The sequence below is a fragment of the Galendromus occidentalis genome, unplaced genomic scaffold (assembly GCF_000255335.2).
Source record: "Galendromus occidentalis unplaced genomic scaffold, Mocc_1.1 scf7180000075933, whole genome shotgun sequence".
NCBI classification, from domain to species: Eukaryota; Metazoa; Arthropoda; class Arachnida; order Mesostigmata; family Phytoseiidae; genus Galendromus; species Galendromus occidentalis.
In genome coordinates this window covers 142547-166968 of record NW_003803923.1, presented here as the reverse complement: position 1 = coordinate 166968, position 24422 = coordinate 142547, and the positions used below count along the sequence as shown (strand labels likewise).

Sequence of the window (24422 nt, the reverse complement as noted above, 5' to 3'; positions counted from 1 at the left end):
CCAAATCAGGAATTCAAAGCGCGGAGTCAACAAAAAACGGAGATACGACGCTTCTGTGGAACCAACCTCAGAGGTTCAGAGTTCACTGCGTTCAGTGAGAGCTAAACTAAACGTAGTGGACGATCTTGCACCTCGATCGATACGACTTCATAATCACTGATATGAATAAGGAAAGCTACTTGAACCGTAGATGTCTCGATAGGTATTCAGCTGAGGTATGCCGAAGTACAAGACGGCGAGACACGGATCCTCAGCTGACCCTTATGTACTCCATCTTTATCTTAAGCACACTCACTCAACTTTTAATTAAGCGGAGGTAAGGGCAGCGCTTACTGATGAACTTGCGGTGGTATTGAAAACCGCAAGAGAAAGAAACAACTGTATCCCAGGTATATTGTCCTCCGAGTCGTTCTTGTTTTCGCGCGCATTGGTTTTTCGGATTACCCTCTGAGTGACTTCGAACGGATATCGGCATCCAGGCAGATCTTGGCACGTCTCATTCTTGATTTGTTGAGTGCGGGGATTGGGACCCAAACTTCTCTTCGCGCTATTTAATGCTCTCTCGATGCGGATCTTTTGCTGAGCGAGGAGACACGTCGGGCAGTCCTCAGGGAATGATTGGGTCGAACGAGAGAGGGAGTAATGTCCGCCGCGAAACCCCCAAAATGAAAGTTGAACGCAACGGTAAAATTCAAACTCACATGGATTCCTCCCGTGCAGTGTGCATACGGTGTACTCTCAAGTTGTGCTGGGCCCCACGGAGGGAAGGAAGAAGCCTAGGAAGATTCAGTTGCCGTTTCCGGAAGTGGCCTGGGTCTGCCAGACGACGAGGTCGGACAATTCTCAAGTCTGGCCCGAGTCAGTGGCGATCGACAAAAGTGAATGTTGCTCCGGAAGCCCGACCACGTTTGGAGGCAACCGCTTCCTCGACGGATCCCCATGCTTAGGTTCGACAGAAATGAAATTCCCAAAAGGTTCAGTCAACGTACTAAGTATTCCAAGCAGAGACCGACCAAGCTTCGAATAACCCCCGAAATTAAGGAGTCACGTAAACGTGACCCACTAGTTCCTGTTAGCCTCGCCCTGGTATATCGGCAAAGAGCTCGAGAAAAATCGTCCATGAGTTATGGCATTATCGATGATGGTGGGAATAGGATTATAAGAGCCTATATCGCATTACCAGGTCGTGGAATTGTGACCACGCTAGGAGCAAACCTCCCTCCCGGTAGGAAAGAATGAGTAAAATGAAAAGTAAATAAGGAAGCGACAGGAAGTATGGAAGGGAAACAGCGTACTTCTATACGGATAATGGGGTATACACTGGTTGAAGTTACTGAGATCGAATCAATCAAGCAACATACGATATGAATTCACCAGTACTATGTCGAAAATGCATAACCATGCTGACAATATACGAATACTCTACAGCTATTGCGATCGATATTATTATTATTACCGAAGATGAGAAACGGACTGATATTGGCAATGCCGTGAATGAATCCTTGAGTATGAGGACTATATAATAAACTTCCGAATATTGATCTATGACTGACACAGCGTGTTTTCCTTGCAAACTCGGGGTCGGCCTGGAAGGCGCAATGAAACCATTTACTATTCCTCCGGGAATCGGAAAGTCCCTCTAGTACTCTAGTTACTCACACAGCTCATGACTTCATGATCCAGGGCTCCATCAATCAGGACGTCACTCAAAGTCACTTCTGAGATCGAGGAATTGCGATTATGGAGATAGCAAGTAAAAACGCGGAAAACGATTTGAGCTGCCCAAGACCTCTACATCGTCGCAACTTCCGAGAAGGCTGATGAACGTTTCCAATTTGCTCGATGTGGGAGCTCCTGCGCGAAAACACTCCGTCGAGCCGCTGCTGCCCCCCTACCTCTTCCCGGCTACCGATGGCAGTGCTCGGGGGGATCGCGACTTCGGAAGAGGTGGAGCTTCGGCTCCCCGCAGCCGCAGCAAGGTCGGAACCACCATCCGCCAAATCGTGACCTTACTCTCTCATATTCGGCCAGGAGTAAGGCATAGCTCCAAATATTACCTACTTCCCCAGAACGATATCGGAGGGAGACGATGTTCACTTCTTCTCGACGACTTGTAACTCGATGATTCGGTCGTCCCGGAAATTTCAGAAGCGCCGCACGGGCGGACGGCATGGGACCTCGGAAAAAGTCTTTTAGACTCCCGGCTCAAGTGGGAGTTTTCCGTCCGACTGGAGCCGGCAGGTCACTTAGCCGAGACGGACGAAGGTTTCGATGCATGAGTATCGAGCTCTCGAGCGTGGAAATCTGTTTTCTAGATAGAGCCTAGGGTCACAGGGCCGTCCCTCTTAGCGCGGGTCGTACAGCCGAGATCTTTACCTGGAGAGTCGCTAGCTCTCCTTCAGAACCATGAAATCTCGGGCTTGCTCCTTCCAGGAAGAAGAGATTCGGAGCCCCAGGGCACTGAGCGGTAGAATTACTGTCTGGGTTAATTGGACGCAGAGCAATGGATTGTCAGTTCACCGGATAATTCCTTCATGTGTATGCCATGGAGTTTCCAAATCAGCGATCGAAGCATAAGCCGAGATTCGATGATCATAGCCATCACTGACCTCACTTTCCAGGCAGAGAACCCCATAGCCGTTGTCGCGGGTACTCTTACTAGAGACCACTAAATCAAATCGCGAGATGAGAGGTACCTTAACGACGCGACGAAGAAAATAGCCCGGGTCTTTCTCGCTCTACTCTTGTTTTGGATCGATCGCCGCAAGAGGAGATCGCCAAATGATTGATTACCAGTGTTGTCGCCATCGCTGCTATTGCCTGAGCCAGCTGCTCTGCAAACTAATCGGAAACCTCAGTCGCGTTTGCTCTCCTATCCAATATCCCTCGTGTAGATTGAGGGAAGGTGGAGTTCCACTGAGAGTTTGTCCACTCTGTGTTGCTCAGCCACCAACTTGTAGCGATCTGCCATCGCGTGAACCAATATCTTGTCCCCATGCCTTGGGTCGAACATGAACGCCGATCAAAGAACTCGGGAACGACTTGTCTAACATCCATTCTCGCTAATTCATTCAACTGAAATTGCTTAGTAAAACAAATGGCTCTCTGCGATGACTGTGAGCGATCCGGAAACGTAACTGGTTCCCTTTTCCGAGCGGGAGCCGAATAATGATTCCACCTACCGGGCCGAACTTGGTTCTTCGCCTGTGGAATTAATGGGATCGAATAGCGTTGATTGAATGTTCTCGAAGATATTGGACCAAGAGAGCTCCGAGAGAGGATCAAAAAGTTCGTCCCGTCCATGCCCATCCCTCTCCAGGGAGAATCCGTCAACTGTATTGATGACTCGATGATTCTGCATTTTTCCCTGCGCGGAAGATCCGCTATCGGAATTCGATATTAACTTTTTCTGATGGCTCCCAAATCGTTCGATGCGAGATACTTCGCTGGATGTCTTACGAGCTCTGCATCCACACACAGGCAGGGGAGAGCAGCTCAACGGAAATTGAGTTTTTGAGTCTACCGTAGCACTATCTTAAGAGCACGTAAGTGCTCCAGCAGCGACGGTATAAAACTCAATAAAAATCTAAATAAGGCTCAGTCCTACAGCTTGCAGAATGATTTTCAGATCGGTGGCGGGAGCCCTCGTTCTGTTAGCGTTCTCCATCGCTGCACAGTCGCAATCAACGTGAGTTTTTCTTTCCTCCTTTCAACGAAACTTTCGTTCTGACACGGGGGAGTCTCCTTCTGGGGGCAACAAAAAAATCCCTCATTCCCACAAGCGCGTGTTTCGAGGGTAAATTAAGCCTCACGCCTGCATGGACGTCCGCAGGCCGGTACAGGTCCTGGAACTTCTTGGGAGAGCTCCGCTGTCGTTCGAAAGGACACACGCATCCGATGGAGGCTTCCATTCTCGGCCGCTTCGAGGATGCCCTTACGAAGTGAACTCACGGCTCCGATTCGCCTGACAGGGACGGACAACTCATTCTCGGGTCGGCTCTAAAATCAAAGTCGTACTGTCCGAGGCTCTTCGAATTTTCGGGAACCCCAATCGAAGTAGGATGCTTCAACACCTATATGAATGTTTTCCGTCCGCTGAGGCCTGAAACTATCGACCCTATTTACTCGCTCTACCGTTACGTACGTCACTCAAAGATTCTAGGGAAACATGTTTTCATCGGTTGGCCGGTCACGATTCGACTCTGCTTACGTCATTCGTGCTTGCAGGAGAACCAATCACGTCGTTATCGCAGATGGCGCTTTGATGAGTCTCTCGAAGGTGAAAGAGACGATCTCTTTGACTCCAATGATAAACTCGCCATGATCATCCACGGATTCACCGATAATGCCAATCGGCCGTGGATGCCTCAGATGAGAGACGCTTTATTCTTACAGGATCAGCCTGAAAAGGTACATCGCTTGTTGTACGGTGTAATTTCGAAGCGATAATATGAAAGTTCCGCAACAGAGCGGGTGATAAAGTCGGTTCGACGGAGTTCCGGGGTGATGCTCGCCGGAGGATCACTGAAGAGATTAACACGCGCCGTGTATCAATTCACTGTTAACGAGCGTTCGGCACTTCATGCGACGTTCCAGTTGAAGGTCATTCTTGTGGATTGGCACCGAGGATCCGTCGGGGGTGATTATCCCGCTGCCGCGAGGAATGTGATGATGTTGGCGAAGATCACTGCCGAGTTGCTCCACCGCATAATGAAGAGATACAACCTGAAGGTACCGGCGAGAACTTGTTCCCGACGTATCCCAAAGTCTGCAGGAGCTTATTCTATTATTCTGTCACGTATTCAATACCACGATCTGTGAAGAGATTGGAGCTTGACAGGATGCATACCCATGAGGATAGCACTAAACCTTCACAGGAGAAGAATATCCATCTGATCGGACATTCCCTCGGCGGACAAACTGTTGGTCAGATGACCGCCTGGTTGTTTGAGAACTACAACATAAAGATTGGACGCGCTACAGGTTCGTGGATCAGAACTTTCGTCTGTCGGGGGATGAGAGCAATCAACATGCTCTTCCTTCTCGACTTTTTCTCGAACTGGGTATATTCCAGGGCTGGACGTCGCGAGTCCTCTGTTCTTAGAGCGTTTCATTCAACCGAACAAAGCCCACGTCCATTTCCTGGAATCTGTCCACACATCGTCCGGCGACTCCTTGTTAGAGGGAAAGTTTGGTTTGAGGAACGCTTTCAGCCACTTGGATATATATCCAAACGGTGGGACGGTACTACAACCCGGCTGCGTCCTACCTCGTGAGTAGATGCCCCAGACAGACAGATCGATTTTCGGAGGCATTTCGTGTTAATTCGGTTCCGTCCCCTCCAAAGCTACAACAATACACTGCAGTCATGATCTATCGCGGCCTTTCTACTCACAACTCCTGATCATCTGCAACAGAGGATGCGGATTCGATGTGACCAATTGCGGCAGCGCGTTGGTGGCGAACTTGAAAATGTGTGCGGTATGCGGACGGAAGGATGCTGATGCTTTTCTGAGATCCTACCATCCATTCGGAATTCATGAGGCGAGCGAGGGGTCAAGGGAATTATCAATCAGGAATCTTGCAGGGACCAGTGGTTGATATATGCAGCAGGATGAATTATCTGAAAGATCATGCCACGGAGAACGACAGTGAGGTCGTGTACTTCGAAACGAAGGAGGATCAGCTAGTGAGCTCCTGCAATAAGGATTGGGAGTCAAGCTTGATGACATCCATGGGTGATCTCGTGGATCTGGTGAAGACTGGAATTAACCCGGAGGTCTATTGATTGGCGTCGAATCATTCAAGACCAGCTGTGAGTTTTCCATGCATCGCATCACCCGAGGAACAGCATTCTGGGCTTTCGTCCTCCTGACGAATGGAATAAATGCTCGATATTTATCGGACACATATGCGAAATCTCATCATTAGGACAATACGTAGTCGGCAATCCGGAATCTGTAGTCGGCGTTGCCTAGAGTTGTCCTAGAGTAGTCAGAATGCGCCCCGGATCATTGAGGGAATCACCTCCTGGAGGAATATGGAGTCGCAGCTATGAAGACTGCAAGGGCCAATTATGATCTGTTTCGTTCCGTCATGGGCTCGGAAGGTCGAGAGAGGGGTGACAGTACGAAGGCATTCCCCTTCGACTGGTCCGCTCAGCAGGTCGGACAGGTCATGAAAGTAGAATTCCTTTCTCTACCCACATAATTTCCGTCCACTTTACGCTCCATGTCCTTGGCTCCTGAGTCGCAGTCTGCGCGGTCTCGAAATCACGGCCCTGAAAATGCTGTTTCTCGCAACTCCCACCCACGAGTCGATTCTCGATTTTCGACAAACAGCCCACGGAGACAACTCGAGGGAGTCCTATGAATCCGAATCTCAGCATAAACTCACGATGAATGTCACTCGAGTCCGAATGTGAGCTATAAGGAAGTGTTACTCGGATAAGAGTTCCGATCCTGATCGTTGCACAGCATAGGCGGCTCCCTCGAACGGCGAGCCATACAATATCAGAGCAATATACCAACTGTATCAAAATCGATACGAAAAAGTATCGGCGACAGAGAAGGAGACAAGGGCTCTGCTCTTCCTTCAAACCATGAGAAGGAATAGTCGCCATAGTGATATGCCAAAACTACTTGGAGACGGAGATGACTAAGAAATTCTGTTCCGGGTGGGCCAGAAATCCGTGCGAGACGATAGGGAAATTCATTCATTCAGTTATCAAACTCCCTGCCTCGGATCGTAGGTACCTCTGATTGTCTGCGATCAGTCTCGTCGCGATCCGCATGGCTGACTTCAAGTCTCTCTCAGCTCAGAACAGCTAGGCCAGAAATTCAGACGTTGTCATATGGTCGGTGACATGACGATATTCTTGCCTTTGTTTGTTCCGGCGACAATTCCAATTGTGAAGGGCATCCACCGGAAATGAAGTCATTGACGGGATCCGAGGAGTAGCCCACCATTGCTGTCCGTGCATTTGATGTCCAAATCGATGCGGGCTCCGGAATTTCGTATTCTGTGTTATGAAACCCGGTCAGCAAGATCACTTGGAGGGAATAATCGGGGATCGCTGTACCATGCTATCCCTGTGAAGGTCATCTATCTGTAGCACACGGGAAAAAACTCTCAGTTAAAGATCAGTATTCGATTCCCGATGCGGAAAATAAAAAATGAGACCGAGCCCTACCAGCTCGGTGTCACCTGATTCGCTGTCTACTCACCGTGGAGAAGAGATTTAATGGAATCGCTGAGGCGGGAAGCGGAGTCAGAGTATTCGCCCATGATGGTGGAGCGCGCCGGGGCTCAAGGAATTCTGACCAGGCCCGAGCACAGATTTTTCTCTTGGGGCTGGGGATTGGAAGATTTGAGGGCTGGGTGCCTACGATGATCGATTAAGAGGTCGCCTCACGATCGCGTACGCGACGGTTTCCTGGTGATGACGATTATGTACTCCGTCTGACCAGGAATATCGACCATAAATGCTGGACAGCTTCACCAGTCTTTGGGTCGGACGATGGAGTGCGTTCGATCCGTCGCCGACTCCGATTCTGGGACGATGACTCGTCGAAGATCAACATACGTCTGCGGCACAGGCGGGTAATAGCGGAAAAACAACAACAACCATTTATTAACTGTTGACCAGTTTATATACCTAATATAAATATACGAGATTTACATCAACATGGAGAGCGACACTTTCTTCGCGCAATGCCGAAGATGATACGTTCCGCCTATCTCCCCGCATAAGGAACAGATGCATTCGTCCGAGGGGTCATGGAAGCCTCCGCGGGAGCAAGTTTTGTGGTGAAAGCCGTGCATCGCAAACCGCGTAACAAGATGCCTGTTCATGTAGTCATAGTAATAGCGGAAAAACTCCCTGGTCATCCCGGAATGGAGCCCGGAGAGTTGGTCTGCAAGTGCAGTCCCCTATTGTCCCCGATCTCCATTCTCCTACATGTTTCTTGCTCCAGCATCAGCACACCCTCGGCCCTCGTAAGCGCTGCAGAACTGGGAAGTATATTCGAATTGGTTTGTCTCCGGGCTGTCAGGCGCCGCAGGATTTCGCGTTCTCCGCCTGATTGCAAGCTGTCGCCAAAAGAGTTCCTCCGCACTTGACACCTCTGAGACATCCGCTGTCGAAACAACACCTTCTAAAGCCAAAAAACTGAGTCAGATCAAAGACACCTGTCAGATTGCGATACATATATATATACCGACAAAGGAGAGACGATAGAGTCTTCGTGGACGAAATAAGGTCTGCGACGAGTCCCCATCGAGAAAACATGGGAGCTTCTCCAACTCCCTTAATCTTTGTTCTCTGGTGTGTCTGCGCCTATTCAGCGTACGTATAATCCACGCAGTGAAATGTGAACCCCGCATTGCCGTAGCTCGCGGCCGGGGAATTCAACGAGCGAGTGCACCGGTGTTCATTATTCCCTTCATTACTTTCCCCTAGCGTCGATGCTCAGGAATCACTGCAGACCATCTTCAGTGATGACTGGTGTCCAAAAATCAAGCTGTACAATGGGGAAAAGGTCGACTTAGGCTGTTTCGATTCAGTGCTCGGATTCCTCCCCTTCGAGCCCAAGAAAATCAATCCCACATACTCGCTGTACAAAGGTGTAAGTATAGCGATTTCGGTCCTTGTGGTGGGAGCGCCAGACACTGATGTAGTCTACCGGCCCCAAAAAGGCTTTATGCTGAGCAACGTCTTTATAATAACCAGGACGATCCCTCACGCTGTGTGCGACAATGGAAATACGACGAACCCCTCGATCATGAGGCAGACGACGTCCTCTCCTCGGATTCGCACGTAGCTCTCGTCGTTCACGGGTTCCGTGATGCTAATGAAGATGAGGGTTGGATGCAGGACATGAAAGACGCTTTGCTCAACCAGAGCGAGCCGGAGAAGGTATGGACCGAGTTTTCTTTCGAAATGCGAACGGAGGTAGGGAGAGCGTACCGGTTCTGGACCTTTTAAGGGGGGAAAAATGGGGAGCTACCTGATTTTGAGAGGGTCAGTTATGCGCCCCCTGCCCCCATAGAAGTCCACGGGGCCACCCCCTATGACGAGTAATGGACCACGATGTTAAGACCTCAGGCGCCCTAGGTCCATGACAGGCACATGGCCCAAAATGGGTCCGCTTCCCCTATCACATTAGAGCGCTGGAGTTGGTTCCGGAAGCGCGGTTCCAACGCCTATCTCCATCTATCTTTTCTTTGAGATATTTTCCTTTTTTCTGAAGAGAGCTGTCATCATCGTCGACTGGAGCGAGGGAGCAGAAGGACCCAATTACGCAAGAGCTGCGAGCAACGTCGTCATGCTCGGAAGAATCACCGCGGAGCTCCTGAACCGACTCACGAAACGCTTCAATCTCAACGCAAGTCGTATTCAGTTCTTTCAGCACGAAAAACGTCGGGGTGAACGTTGGAGTTTTTGCCGACCGAGCCGTGCTCTGCTTTACAGACTGACAACTTCCATCTGGTGGGACACTCCCTCGGAGGACAGACCGTCGGAATGATAACACAATGGTGGAACTCGAAGTACGGCGTCAGAGTTGGTCGCGCTACCGGTGAGTCGAAGAATCAATGAATCCTTCACCCTATCCAGACGAGACAAAAGGACCGTCTCGGACAAATTGGTGACCGGTCTTTGGTGACAGGTCTGGACGTCGCGGCGCCCCTTTTCGAAGAACGGAGGATTTGGCCGAGCATGAACGACTCCAAATTCCTCGAAGGAATCCATACATCGTCGGGACCTTCCCCGGTGACTGGAGACTACGGACTCACCGTGAACTTCGCTCACATCGACGTGTACCCGAACGGAGGCAAAGCCCCGCAACCTGGATGTCTCATTGGGGGTTGGTTCAATCAAATATCAGATTCGTAAGAGATCTCGGGTTCCGATGTTGATACGGAGCACTCTCATTACGTTCCGTGGCATCTACAGATAGTCGATCGCTTTCAGCCTTGGACATGGGATGCAGTCACGGTCTCGCAAAGAGCTTCTTCGAGGAACTCGTAAGAAGTTGTGCCCAGGGCTGTAACTTCGAGGGACAGGCCTGCAGGAGCGTTGCCTGCGCGGAGGACGCCGATTGTGAGGTAGGCGACCGAATGAAGTCTCAGACCTCGAACACAGTGGACGGTCACGCATCGAATTTATCGAGTAGACTCTATCCTTTGAGAGCCACGGAAAATCACCCATTACAGAAACAAATTGTGGACCTGTGCGAACGGGCGGAGGCCTACTCAAGGAGAGGTGCCGAGCCGAGGAATCAGATCGTCTACATCGACACGACATCGGAAGCCTACAAGAATCGATGCGGGGGATCGCAAAATACGGTACGGTATCACAAGTCTCCCTATTCTTCACGAGAAACGACAAACGTGTAGTTTTGGTGGGTCGCGATCCGCGATTGTCCCAATGACCGATTTCTATGACTGGTCACGACTGGTTCGTCTGTTCGGTCTCACGAAGGGATTCATTTCCAAGCACTCATTCGAAATGGTCGGCTTCGAGTAGGTGGGGAAATAGTGGCGGGCCAAAGGGACCTTGCGGGCCACGGATTCGACACCCCTGTTGTGAATCCTCGACTTCTCGGGGATTTTCATGAATTCCTTTTCCGAAAGCGCTCATTCGTATCTGCCATTTCCAGACCGAGTCGGAGTGAAGTTTCGTTCCAGAACATTGGGATGCACGCCGTGGGAGAATGTCATCTAGCATCTCGTTGAATATCTTATGAATAAACGACCACGGAGAAACCCGCGATATCCCGTGAAAATCAACGTTGTTTGTTATAGGGATGCCTTGCAGAAAACGGACGAGGAGAGGGCTGCGTGAATGTCACCTTTGTCAAAGAAGCTCGAACTCGAATAGGAAAGTCTCTACCATTCTGGCCTGATGAAATGACTCAAACATGCCGACGAAGAGTCTCGATACGAACAACCGGATGCCAATTTTTCTAAGATCGTAGCTCAATCCAGCTAAGGATCGTTGACCGCCGCTCGGCATGACAGTCGAGAAGGAGTCCTGGATCCTTGAACAATGCAAAGGATCGAGTGTGTGTTCGGTGGTGAGAATGATCGCCCCGGGAATGACTTCGGAGTCGGAATCGGACTTTTCTAATTGACAGAGAAAATTTATTATCAGTGCGAAATTCAGCAAATGCAGCTAGCGATGCCTGCAAAATGCGACTCCCACTCTAAGGAGCGGGCCGATGCTCCATCTGAACGCATCTTGCTCGTCAATCACTGAAACTGTCTCGGTGCAATACTGGTGATACCTAAAAGAAAATCTGAATGGGATTGTCCATCTACGAGGGCTGAGGTCGTTGAAGTGTCAGGTTCGAATGGTTTCGCGGCCTGTGCTCTGAGTTGTCACTTTGTCAACGGATGCGCCGCGCGTGGAGGTCCACTCCCAGACATCAAAGAAGGAACCTCACTCGCTCATGGATTTGCCGTCACACCAATGAAAGCCTCATTCGATTTCATTGAATGATTACCGCTAATACAATATGCAATTCGACATACCAATATGTCTATATGTAAACCAACGACTATCCGTCTTCAACGGCGGATCAAGTCCCCCGCGGCGACTTCCGGAAGGTTTACTACGTGATTCGCGCCACTTGGTCGCGAGATGACGAGGCGTCAGCGGAACTTCCGCAGATGGCGGCGCGGCATCGCAAGGTCACTGGGGCTGCGGGCGGTGCAGAAAGCCGATGAATTGGCCGTGAATAATTCCCGCGCCTTCCAGTGTCACAACGCCTAGTTCAAGCACGGGAGAAACGAATGATGGTCAAGCAAGGAGGGTTGATCTAGCGAAAGTTTTTTTTCCGGAAACACTGCAATCCGTGCCTCTGAACGTTTTCCGTGCCAATCCTTTCCTTTTCCATTCATTCATACCATACATGCACGCCCGTTCTCCGATTGATCCTTGAAATTCACTGATGCCGCGTATGCTTGACGGCCGCCTTTTCGATCGCCTGCTTTGAACGGCTCTCCCCGCTAGACCCTGATACCACGCATGACATACGGCCTCGCCACGACCACGATTTCTAGGAAAACCTCCCTCCGGGTACGGCTTTGCCGTGGGTCCGAAATTACTGCTTCTTCTCTCTACTCTCATCCACCTAGGAGCGCGGCTCATAGGAGCCGTGATCTCGAATCCATGGCCATCGGAATCTCAGCGACGACAAGACCCACGCTGTCCTGGCCGCGTCCGGTTCCATAACAGGCTCAATTTGCATGCAGAGAATTCCGATTCGACGTTCTGATCCCCCGCTGCAGACCTGGCAACCGCGATTCCTTAGCAGCCAGCGCTCAATACGTGATCCGAAGAACGATTCCGAGTAGGAGCGATGGCTGTCCCGGGGTACTTTCAGGACTCCCGTAGGAATTCCGAAGGAACATCCGTCGATCGGCTCGAGGCCTCCCCTCAAGAACCGAATGGCTCCACGATCGGGCTGAGACGGCGAGGCTCCTCGAGGGAGCGAGGAAGTCGCTCCGAGTTCTGGACATCTCGAATGGAGAATGATTTCCAATAGATTTCTTTCTTGACACAAGACCCTCCCAGCTGTTGATTCAAAGACTGGCCCTGATCGACCGGATGGGTCGCGACATTTTCGCCGCCTCTCGCAGGAGCCGCTATCGGCTCAAACTTCTCATGAATTTCCACAGAAGACGAGAATTCAGAACCGTGGAGTAGATGGTCCTGCTGGATGGAATTTCAGCCGTTTCGAGGAGTCACGGAAGCGAGATTCCACTGCCCTCCGCAGCGCATTCCTGTCCCACCCTGTGGAGCAGTTCGAGCTGATATCCCGTGATGCATCAAATTACCAAGAAATTTTTGTATTTTTGAGTTCGAACGCCCAGTGGGAGAACTTAGAATCCCGAATAATGACGGGCGCTTCCCCCGGGCACACGCTGATATCGGGTCGTCCTGAAGCGCCGAAAGAATTATACGAATCCACTCTTTGTTTGTGACGTTTCCGATGATGCGGTGGACGACACGACGTCCTCCTATCAGATACCGTGGTCCAATATTCCCTCGATTCCGATGAATACGGTGGTTTGGTGGGGAAACGGGGAAATCATTGTTCATAATGGCGGCTGGATGAGCCCGGAATAGAAGTCCATCATTGATTTCTGTCGCAGCAATGCACATCGAGCGCCCGAACCGGAAAACGCTCGACTAGGCAAGTCCATTGGCTCATCTCGGTTATGCCGTTTTTTCCCGAAGACAGCCAGCTATATTTCCGCGAAATATATGTGGCGGGGGTCCCTTTGTCTCCTCCGTCCTCCTTTCCCTCCCTCCTCCTTTTCCTCCATGCTCCTAAATTTTCCCATTTAATTTTTCCTCATGGACGCCTCTAGCCTCAAAGATTCCCACTGTGTAGACTGGTGCACGTCGCACGAGTGACGTTCCTCGCGACATTCCGTCTCAGAACTGCGAATCAGGTTTCATGCTTATGCACTCTCCGTGTGCGGAACTCGCTCCGTGGAACCACAACATTCGAATATACGTAAATCCGACTCAACTCTCGACGGAAGCATGGACTCTAAACCGAACCACCCTCCGGAGAATAATCCGGCTACGCCTTTTTGGGTGAGTATTTCGTAGGCTCGGATAGGACCGTTCGTGACGCTCCATTCAAAACCGCTGTCATCGCTCCGTTCCAGGCTTTTGGGAGAGTTGAAGAACTTGAGGTCTTCGCCCGACAGAAGGATCAGATAATAGGCCGGCCGTTCCCGAAAGACACGTGCCCGCATTGCGGAATTTACTCAGGCACTGCGGAGGCACTCGAGGAGCATCAGAGATCGCATGAGGCGAGCGGAAGACCCTACTCTCGAGACTTCGACCGAGAATGCGCCGAAATGTCCGAGATTTTCGAAAAAGTTGAACGGGAGGTCGAACAAGTCAAGGAAATGGGGAAGATTCACCAGAGCTGGCGAAATTTCGTTTTCGACTTCTACCGTCGGATCGAGAAAGCGATACCGGAAGAAGAACTCACCGATTTGAAAATCTCGGTCAAGATCGGAGGGAAGTATGTCGATGCGGAAGAGCTGAATCAGAGGCTTCGACAGAGACCTCCGGGACTACATCACACGGTATGAAGGAAGTCCGCGGGCTTGACTTGGGCATGAGACTAGCGGGGTAGGCGTGCAATTCAAATCGATCGTCGAGCCGCTGACCAGTCCCCTGTAGCTCTTAATCCCTAAGGCGTACGATGGACATTCCCCCACTTTCCTCTTGCAGTGTGCAATCCCTTTCAGGGAATCGAAACATGTGGATCACCATTCAGCAAGCCGTGGTGAGATTTGGACAGGAATTTAGGCGTCAAGAAATCTCCTATCTTTCCAGACTCGTAACCAACCGCCGATGGTCGAGCCGAGAGGCTCGACTAGCCTCTCTGGAGAATTTTTCGTGATAGGGAGCTCGTGGTATAACACTGTGCGATATGAGCGAGAAAAAATAAATGAAACACAATGGTCTCAATCCGGTTCACACTTCATGGGCCGGCGTCACTCTATCATTGGTTTCATTCATCTGCGAAAACGGAGGCTCTCCCGAGTCCAGCGACAGCGAAGTCTATACCCATGATTCCAAGCTAACCTATTGACAATGACGATTCGAGCGAAAATAGACTACCTACCGGAAATACCTCGAGACGTCGCTCCGCTAGATGTCGAAATACTGACGACAGCAATGGGAGAACAATCTCTCTGTAGCGCGAGTCTGCGCAGCTGGTCGGATCTTGATGAATCGAAAATCGGTCGTATCCAATTTTGAAAGCTTTTGGAGGAACATGTTGTAGCGAAGATACAATCAATCCGCAGATCACTCTGCTCCAGCGGACGTGGGTTCGGTCACCTACGTTCCCTCATTTCATCATGTCCTGTCTAGAGAGGAAGGAAACACGACGGATATAAATAGAATCTTCCGGTCAGTCCCTGGTGAATCGACGAAAAATCGATAGGCTCATAAGTTCCATGTGACAGCGACACCCCTGGACTCCACATGCCTCCTGTACCCTAGACGGTGAGTCCGGGTTCATAATTGGCTGAAAATTATTCCGGGACGGCGACCACGGGCCAGTTCCCGCGAAAGTTCTGTCAACATTTCTAATCGATTGAAACACGATCGCAGTCGTCATCTTGACTCCCCGCCGCTGGCCTTCCGCTGAATAGAACGCGAAATCAATTCTCCGACAGTATTCGTATTGTCGAGCCGCTCCTCCGATTTTTCAGCAGTCTAATCAAAGTACCTCCCTAGACGCTACTCGGAATAAAGGTTAATCCTGGAGCTACATAGGCGATGAGCGATCCCGATCCCTCCGCGCATCGAAAATCGCACATCCCCGCCGAGCCGCTGGGGGCGCCATGCTCGCTCGCTTATTCGCCAAGCTTACGGAATAATAGCTTTCTTAGCATAACACTTTTCCTTGTACTCGTAGTCTCCTAGAAACCGGCTCCCCAACTCCCCACCATCTTGCCGGGCGGCCAGATGACTTTTTTCGCCGCTATGTTGCCGAGCGGTCATATGACACTCTCCGTCGGGCTCGTCGCTCCCTTGATGATATGCTTCTCTATCGAACCAGTGTACGTACCGATGCAGTTCTTCGAAGATGCTCAAAAGTCCACGACTCTTATTCTCTGATCATGATTTCTGCCGGCCGAGTAGATGTCTATCGGATGGAATGCATCAGTCCTGGCGGTGCGAGAGCAAGGATTCGAAGAGATATTCAGATCATAAATTCATCACAGATCCGCTGGTATCGACAGCTTCTGCCCGGAGCTCCAGCTGAATTCCGGCAAGCCTCTCGATGTAGGATGCTTCGAATCCTCCCTCCTGGTTCAACCTGAGTTGCCCGAACAGATCAACGCAAGCTACGCGCTCTACCTAAATGTAAAGGTCCAACTTGTGAATGCAGGAGGCCTTCTCCGACTGATCATCTTCTTATCCATGGATCGCAAGTGATGACCGTATGAATGGAACGAAGTGGGTATTTCCGAGAACAAGCTGAATCCGCCCTTTCGATTGTAGGGGAACTCGTCGGTTCCGTATCGTATATGGTTCTACAACGAATCCTTCGACAACGAAGCTGATACTTTACTGAGATCCCGCTCATCCGTTGCATTCATCCTCCACGGTTTCGCGGCAGATGCGGATGCCCGTTGGGTGCAGAACCTGACTGATGCCTTGATGCTTCGTCGGAATTTCAGAGAGGTGAGATGGGAAAGATTTCAAAGGTGACCGCAAGGTCGGCATCGCCCGAAAGTAGGCGAACTAGAAGCATCATGATCGAGGACGTCTCTTCTTCAGACGAATGTCATCACCGTCGACTGGAAGTCGGGTGCTGAGGGTCCCAATTACGCTCAAGCGGCTCAGAACGTTAACATGCTCGGACGGATAACGGCGGAATTCATCCATCGTCTCTCGTCCAAATACCGTCTCGATGTGAGCTTGAACCTTACTGTAGAGCATTCGGAACAGATCCTGTGCTGCGTAGAGATCGGAATGCGATTCCCGAAACCACTGTCACCCGGAGACGGATTATTTTCCCAATGTCTTTCGCTTTTCTCCGCAGTTTCGTAGGATACACCTGATCGGCCATTCACTCGGGGGCCAGGCAGCTGGAAAAATAATGGATTGGCTATTCACACGACACCAGGCGAAGGTTGGCCGGACAACGGGTACGATGTGATTGGAGTGGAGGCGAGGATGGAGCTCCCATACGACCACCAGGCGTTTACTCCGCATCGCTCTTCTATGGGCCCTGACACTTTTGTTGGCTTCAAGGTTTGGACGTGGCTGCACCACGCTTTGAGGGGAACAACGTTTGGCCGGACAAAGCTCACTGCGATTTTCTGGAGGTGATCCATACTTCCTCGGGCAACGATCCTGTAAGGGGCAGCCTGGGTCTGCAGGATAACTTCGGCCATGTCGATTTGTATCCCAACGGTGGAGTCGTACCCCAGCCGGGATGCCCGCCGCCACGTGAGTGATTCTCCCGCGATCGTTATACCCGATCCTGCGATTGATCCGATGTCTCAAGCGTGCATGGTTGGATCATCGAAAGGAGTTGCGTTTGAGTCGGTACTTCAATCGTTCCAGCTTTGAGCCTGAGCTGCAGTCACTCGAAAGCCCAGTTGTACTACATAGACCTCGTCTTAAACTGCGCCCGTGACTGTCGATACGTTGGGTTCTCCTGCAATGACGTGACGGACGCTACGAATTCTAATTGCACGGTACGGATATCGGATCCATTGACTCGAATATCCGCAAGCCTTCTTTCAAGCATTATCGTTCTTGACCCTTGACCGTATCATTTCCGCAGGGTGAAGCTCGTAATATTTGCGAGTATCTGGAGTCGTTGAGGGCGAGCGCGACCGAAGATATGGAGGAGATCCTCTACATCGACACTACCGCCCAAGACGCCCCAGATCGTTGCTCCAGCAATTTTAGGAGGGAGCAGAGTTTCTTCGCGAAGCTACTCGGGCGAATCGTGAACTCTATGAAGCCGCTCTTCGGTTAACCGAGGAAGTAATGGGAGAAATCAGCTCGGACACTGAGTCCCGTCGGATGAATCCGTGGAGTGACGCCGTTCGCTCGCCAAACCCCACGGACAACCTTAATCTCGTTCGCACAAGCGTGACGCGAGTGTTATACGACAATCGGATGTGTGCAGGAAGTTAGTCGGTGATAAATTGTTATTAAAGACATTTATTCCATGTGTTTCGCGGCGGCCGTAAACACGCAACAAGGTGTTTCAATAAAAAAGACAATTCACATCCCATGGACCACTTGATTGTTTCATAATTACGGTAAAAGGATTCTGATATTAGCTCAATGTTTCATTTCCCTCTCGGTTCTCCTTTGGGAGAGTTAGCTCACTTCGACGTTTGAAGCCATTGGAGGTTGATCGATGGAACAACTGCAAAGGTTCCCGATGCGGAGGAGGGATCGCACGCGTCGTTCATAAAGAGGAAAATATTCATTCATATTTATTTTTTTTCGAAACGATTTTGCGCCGCTCGTCTCGTGTCCTAGGTCACTTCGATACCGGGATTTCAGAGTTCAGACCCTTCGAGGTGGAAAACGACTCAATATCAATGACTCTCATCCGTTTTCGATGTCCACGCGTTTTCGTCGATCTGACCTCGAAAACTGTTTCTAACTGAATTGTACATGAATGGTGAAGTATCGCCTCCAGATCGGGAAGTCACCGCATGCGAAACTTCTCAAATCAGACCCCGAATTTCTCTGTGCAGTTGACAGAGGTAGTCGACGTATGAAGGCTGCGTATCGGACATACGATCCTCGATCAGGAATTGACGCAGCACTCTCTCCCATTTATCACCTTGCCGGACGATATACAGCTGTAATAGAATTGAAGTCTTGTCAGTAGGCGCCGCCGAAGAGACCTTTGGACGGGAACACTGCGTATCTATCCAGGGTCCAGCGAAGCTCTTGCCGTCGCCTAACCCAATTTAATCGGCCGCGACTGGGCACCGCATCGTTCTTGCTGGGATCCCCGGACTGACCTTCATGAATCTCTGGCGTTCGTTTCTGATGGAGGCGATGAGCTCGTGGAGGTGTTTCGACCGCGGATTATTGAGAAGCGGCAATGTTCGCTCGACTTGAATCTGCGTCACGTTCCTGACACCGAATATAGATTCACACCAAATGGGATCGACCTGAGAATTATAGAGTCCTGCTTCAGAGACCGTGACGCTTCAAATCTAGATGGCGGGATGAATTTGCTGATAACGCTTACGTAGATAAGAGTTTCGATTATTTACCTGAAGACCGATGTAGAGGAACATCATGACGCCATTCTCGAGGATATAAGCTTCATTTTCTCGGATTTTCTCGACCGTCGTTCTCGTCGCAGTCGGAATCGAGTTATCAGACGGGTCCAGATCAGTCACAGCCAAGAGACGTGGGTAAAGATATATCTGTGAAGGAAGAATGATTCATTCTCTGTTCGTGAGACGGCGTTCCCCCCGTCTTCCTGTACAGCCGGCGTACTACAGGGATAATAGAGGGAATCTCGATCGGAGACCTACCTGGGAGCTTTTGACGTCCATGCTCCCTAAGCAGAGCATAGCGTACGCACGATCGTCGATTGTGAGCTCTGGTCCGCCGGCAAGAGCATCGGATTTCTAAAAGAGCATGGATTCCCGGTGTGGACGGTCAGTGAATGGAACTGATCGAAAACGATTCGGAACGAATCTTGGCAGCGGTATGCTACTCACCATCATACAGCAGACATACAAAGGCATCAATTTCATGCACTCTGGTAGGATGAGTTGTCCGGAAGACGATGCTGTAGCGCAGTGTTTTCGGTAGTTGGCCAATATGGTGGAGGCCCGAAGCGTTAGGCCTTCGCGCAGTGACTTGGGGTTTCCATCCATAAGTTGCCTGCAACAGGATGGGGGCGCGTGAGTCGAATCTCTGCCGGAAGCAGCCGGCCACCATGAGAGGAAATATCAGAGTTCCCCATGCCGGGTCTGCGACCCCATCCCACATGCACACGCACTAATCAGGAGTCTCACCTGAGTCCTTGTTTGCAGAATAGATTGAGAATTGTATCTAATTCACAGTTTCGGAACATGTCGGCCATCTGACTCGTTGTTTGCAGACAAAGGTTGTGCAAGCGAAGTTTTCGAATTCCTTTCACCGAAGTATAGAGAAGTGCAGCCTGGATGAAGGCGCATTCTCCCTCCGGCAGCTTATCGTCGTACTTCATCTCGACGGTGATGCATTTGTCGCAATCGATGCTGGCCAGTTCGACATCCGTCGTGTTCTGCATGTAGAAGTTGCCGTAGAAGTCAGTGGGTCGCAAACCAGTGGAAGTTCTCACGCGCAAGACCGCATCGAACGCCACTGGTCTGGCGACGTCCCGGCGAAGATCCGCAATGAATCGTTCCCCGTCCGTATCGGCCTGAAAATATTTTTCAGGATAAGAGAGGAATTAGCAATCATGAACAACGTGGCGGACCGTCGAGATGACGTTTCCATAAACAGATTTCGGATCTACATATCCTTTGCAGAACCCACCTGGAAATACGTGTATTTGAAAACCTCGCCTCCGGAAATTTTAGCTACTTGGCCGATCGACGCGACGTCGACGAATGAATTGTTCGCGATGAAAAGGTCAACCGAACATCCGGCTTGTACGCATTGGGTCGCCAGCTCCTGGTAGTAAGGACACGCTGGCGCTAGAACCGTCTTCTCTTTCTCTGTCCCCAAGAGCTTTCGGTCGTCCCGGTTCTTCAGCTTGCCCGGAGCTTCCAGCGTGGGCATTGTCGTATGAAGCACAAACAGTTTCCCGGGGCACTCGGCCGCCTTGAGGGCTTCCATTCCGGCCTCGATCGCCGGCCCGAGAATGGTTTCGGTTTCGCGGGTGTCGCCGAACATCTTCGGGATTTCCTCGCAGAGGCTCTCGATAGCGCGCGACGCCTCCGAAGGTTTTACGAGACAACCTTCCAAGAGGGGAACGAACATATCGGACACGTCCGGCACGACCATCATTCGGGGGCTCGACAGATTGGGGTCTATGTTGTAAAAATGAACTTGCGAGGAATAAGTGATGAAACCGACTCGAATCGCTGGGGTCTCGTTCGGCTCATCGTCTTCGGTCGGTAGATCTTCAAGAATGTCCCTGATGTTCTGACAGAACAATTGCACCATGCCGTTTTTGATGGCGTTGTAGCTTACGTCCACGATGAAGATGAAAGCCGGGGCAGCTTTCGGGAGGACGTTGTTCTTACAGTATTCCTGTGTCGCTAGGATCTCATACGAGCCGAGACAGAGCTCCGCGCGTTGCCATTTGTCGACGCGGGCCCCGTTGTGGTCTAGGTGATTGAAGTAGCTCTGTGGAACCTCGGTAGTCGCCTTGCAGAAAACACACTGAAACCGTCTGCCCCCGTCCAAGAATTGCATGAAGGGGCACATGTACGCCTTGCAACGATTGCAGCGAACAATCTCTTCGTTGAACACTGACAACGGCAGGACGCCCTGCAAGAACAGAGAGAGAGTTATCGACAGCTCTAATCTGAACCCATCACCTATTTTACTCGTCGAGGCGAGGAAATGCGGGAAAAAAATCCCCGTTGACTCACATCGCTTTTAGCGTGTCTGGCGAAAGGCGTTATAGCTACCGCAAGGGGAACTTGCGTCTGTTTGATCACATCTGGACTGCACGGCACAGAATAAACGGTCGATCTTATATAATTGGGTCCTGCGTTCCCCTCATCCTGTATTTCTACATCGGTTGTCACCAATGGCGGAAGCGTTCCTAGGCGATTGGTTCCGAAAACAGGTCCGGCATTCTTCCGATCGTCTTCGATCACCTGCCGGATGGAGGTGCGCTTTAGAAATCGCTTGCTTTTCGTCGAAGATGGATGCGAGGCAATTGCGACAGCAGAAACAATGGAATATATTTCACCTGAATTGGGCTAGGCATTTGATCGGGATCTAATTTTCGTTGCGGGGCGGCTGGCTGCTGGGGATAACCTCCAGTCGATTGCAGATGTTGCGGATGTTGCGACGGGGGATATTGACCGTTTTGCTGATTGTACATGTTTGGAGGCGAGGCAGCGTAACCCTGACCGATAGCTTGCGGATTATACTGTCCTGGAGGGGACATCGGTGATCCCATATTGTAGCCTTGAGGGGGTCCCGCGGGGGGTTGTCCGTGAGTTTGGGGAGGGGGTTGGAAGGCTGACGTCGGACCGCTGTACAAACCGTTCTGAGCACCAGTCGGCGGCCCGCCGACCGGGGGAGGCATCATGGTATTCTGAGAACTTCCTGTTGGTGGGAATCCGGACGGCCGCTGCGGACCAGGGCCTGCGTTGTTGCTGTTCAGCCCGTAGGGCATCTGACTGGGAGGATGTCCTTGAGAGGGGGGCCCCTGGCCGGGTGCGCTCATTGGTGGGGCGCCAGCAGGCGGACCACCCATCTGTGGGGGTCCCCTGACCTGCTGTTGACCCATTGGAGGGAATCCGCTGCTTCCCGGAGGAGCTCCAGGCAGTCTGGAACCAGGGTGAGAGGGACCATGAGATCCCGGAGTCGCTGGAGGCGGGGGTGGCCCTCCGAAGCCTTGAGGAGGCCCTGCGGCGGGCGAACCGATTGTTGGCGGGCCCACAGGAGATACACCAAGAGGCGGAGGCCCGGATGGAGTCCCAACCAGCGGAGGGTGAGCCTGCAGGTGCCCGCCAGATGGCGGCAGCCCTCGCTGTTGCTCGCCCGATCGCGGGGGCCCTTGCTGTAGCCCTCCCGAAGGCGGGGTCCGTGCTGGAATCCTCCAGGTTGTGGGGATCCGTGCTGGTATCCGCCTGGTTGCGGAGGCCCCTGCTGATATCCACCCGGCTGCGGAGGTCCCGGTTGGAATCCACCTGATTGCGGAGGTCCCTGGTGAAATCCACCGGGCTGAGGAGGTCCCGCTTGGAATCCACCCGATTGTGCTGGGGGTCCCTGTGGCGGTGCACCAGTCTGTTGAGGTCCCTGCTGTATCCCACCGGGTCGCGGAGTACCTTGCTGGGGGCCACTGGAATGTTGAGCTCCGGGCTGCGGTCCGCCGTAAGGCGGATTACCCTGCGCAGGTCTGCCGGATTGCTGAGGTCCTTGCGGAGGCCCTCCAGATTGCGGCGGACCAGATGCCTGACTTCCCATTTGAGGTGGGCCCATCGATGGGCCTGAAGGTGGTCCGGCGACATGAGAAGGAGCTCCCGATGGGGCACCGTACGGCGAAGGACCGGGAGGTTTGCCTCCAGGTGTAGCCATCGGAGGCGAATTGAGCGGAGGAGGGCCGACTTGTGGAGGCCCCTGTTGGGGTCTCATCTGAGGCGAGCCCGGTGGATGCATGCCGGCTTGTTGAACTCCATTATGTCCATTTGAATACTGTTGTCCGTTGGGTTGCTGACCATACCCAGACGCCGGAGGGTAATAGCCCTGACCGCCTATCTGTGAATTTGAGCGACGGTCAGTTCCGTTCTAATTGCGACAAAGCACTCCGTAGCACCGGCACATCTAATACCACCGACGGGAAGCTCGAGTCAGGTCGGAATTACCTGTAGATTCTCCATCTGAGATGATATATTGTCTCCTGCATAGCCCGGAGGGAATGTTTTCCTCGGCTGCATTGGTCCATTCGGTGCGAATTGGCCGTACCCCGACTGAGGAGGCGGCTGCATGTTGGATCTGAGGAAACATGAAATATTGAGTTTACATGAGTTGTAGGGTCAGGTAATGAGCCCGGAACGGAATTAGGATGGATTCCAGAGCAGCCTCTGCCGTCACTCATCCGGCGAAGATTGCGGAGAAAAATCATCGCTCATTCTAGCTGCAGAAGCGGATATGGACAAGCTCTTCAATTCTAGGGAAGGTGATACGTATAACTTCCTCGAGCGAGCATCACACTGCATGCGGAAGTTTCCCCTCTGGACCAGATAAATAACACCGTTTATCTGTTCTGGTTTTCGGCACGAGCTGTCTCGATCAAGTCTATTGGATCGGACGGAAACTTTTCCATGCCGACGAAGCTCCCGGACAAAGGGGAAATTTCTGAATCGAAGGAAAGTCTCGCTGCGGGAGAGCAACCGTGAGGAATCGAACAGAACTGCCTATTCTAAAATGACTTGCATCATTGGCTTGTTAAGCCCGTATTTCAGAATACTCTCCACAGATACTCGCGCTTCCTCCTGCTACCGGTAACGGCCGAAACTTGGGACGTCTACCGCGGTCCGCCTATGAGACATTCCCGTGACGGGAATCGGAGAGAGCTCCCTGATGTCCAACCCACGTCACGATCAGGTACGAAGTCTCGGCTCGTTTGATTCTCACGATAAGGTGGAATTCGAGCAAAGAGCCGGTCGAGAGAGCTAGTCAACGTCAAGGCTTGCTAACTCGGGGAGCGGAGGGACTTCAGAGAACGGGGACTTGGAGAAAGAGCTTCACTTGTGGGGAAACGCGGCAAGTTCAGATTGTGCTGCGATCATATGGTAGCAGTCCGAAGTGACGGCTCGTTCGAAAAATCCATTTCTCAAGGTTTCAGCTTTCACCCAAATCTTACCGCTTCTTAGTGGAACTCTCGGGAGAACTTCCTTGCCGGTTCCTTCAATTCTGGAACGGTAAGCTGGTCAAAAATCGGCACATGCCACGTAACCTCTGACAGACTGCTACAGGAGTGTGTTACCGTGAAAGCAACATACGATAATTCGTCTGTTGAGCAGACGACGCGCCAGCTCAGCAAGCGCCAAATTCGATCTATGCTGCCCTCACGACCGATTATTGTGACACGTCCCTCATGAACGAACGCAGATGGCGTCGTAAACGGGTCATTAGAGCACGGAAATTGTCTCTCGCGCGTCCGAGATCGGACCTATGACGTGCGAGCGGAAAATAAACA

At 51.5% G+C, this 24422-nt stretch overlaps 4 protein-coding genes across 4 annotated transcripts; 3 read left to right on the top strand and 1 right to left on the bottom strand.

The window, feature by feature from the left end:
• The first annotated feature begins 4320 nt into the window (after window positions 1-4320).
• Window positions 4321-10785, top strand: LOC100907591 (uncharacterized). Its single transcript, XM_003738371.3, has 15 exons — window positions 4321-4410; window positions 4597-4731; window positions 4878-4983; window positions 5075-5272; window positions 5348-5481; window positions 5588-5779; window positions 8187-8347; window positions 8462-8627; window positions 8732-8917; window positions 9252-9386; window positions 9473-9578; window positions 9669-9866; window positions 9974-10107; window positions 10216-10347; window positions 10662-10785. The coding sequence occupies exons 1-15, from the start codon at window positions 4321-4323 to the stop codon at window positions 10674-10676; spliced, it is 2088 nt and encodes a 695-aa protein (XP_003738419.2). The 3' UTR covers window positions 10677-10785.
• A 2660-nt stretch (window positions 10786-13445) lies between these two features.
• LOC100908859 (uncharacterized) lies at window positions 13446-14526 on the top strand. Its single transcript, XM_003738379.2, has 3 exons — window positions 13446-13612; window positions 13687-14115; window positions 14281-14526. The coding sequence occupies exons 1-3, from the start codon at window positions 13559-13561 to the stop codon at window positions 14320-14322; spliced, it is 525 nt and encodes a 174-aa protein (XP_003738427.1). The 5' UTR covers window positions 13446-13558; the 3' UTR covers window positions 14323-14526.
• Window positions 14527-15178: 652 nt separating this feature from the next.
• Window positions 15179-17783, top strand: LOC100907444 (pancreatic triacylglycerol lipase). Its single transcript, XM_003738370.2, has 9 exons — window positions 15179-15298; window positions 15462-15606; window positions 15772-15913; window positions 16052-16234; window positions 16331-16465; window positions 16596-16701; window positions 16808-17005; window positions 17123-17256; window positions 17346-17783. Exons 2-9 carry the CDS (start codon window positions 15512-15514, stop codon window positions 17541-17543), a joined length of 1191 nt encoding a protein of 396 aa, XP_003738418.1. The 5' UTR covers window positions 15179-15298; window positions 15462-15511; the 3' UTR covers window positions 17544-17783.
• Sec24CD (COPII coat complex component secretory 24CD) lies at window positions 17721-21803 on the bottom strand. The gene is made up of 9 exons (XM_003738378.2): window positions 21462-21803; window positions 21136-21366; window positions 20072-21031; window positions 19567-19955; window positions 19267-19432; window positions 19078-19173; window positions 18811-18966; window positions 18553-18705; window positions 17721-18387 (listed from the first exon to the last, which is right to left on the bottom strand). Exons 1-9 carry the CDS (start codon window positions 21801-21803, stop codon window positions 18250-18252), a joined length of 2631 nt encoding a protein of 876 aa, XP_003738426.1. The 3' UTR covers window positions 17721-18249.
• Between the last annotated feature and the right edge of the window lie 2619 nt (window positions 21804-24422).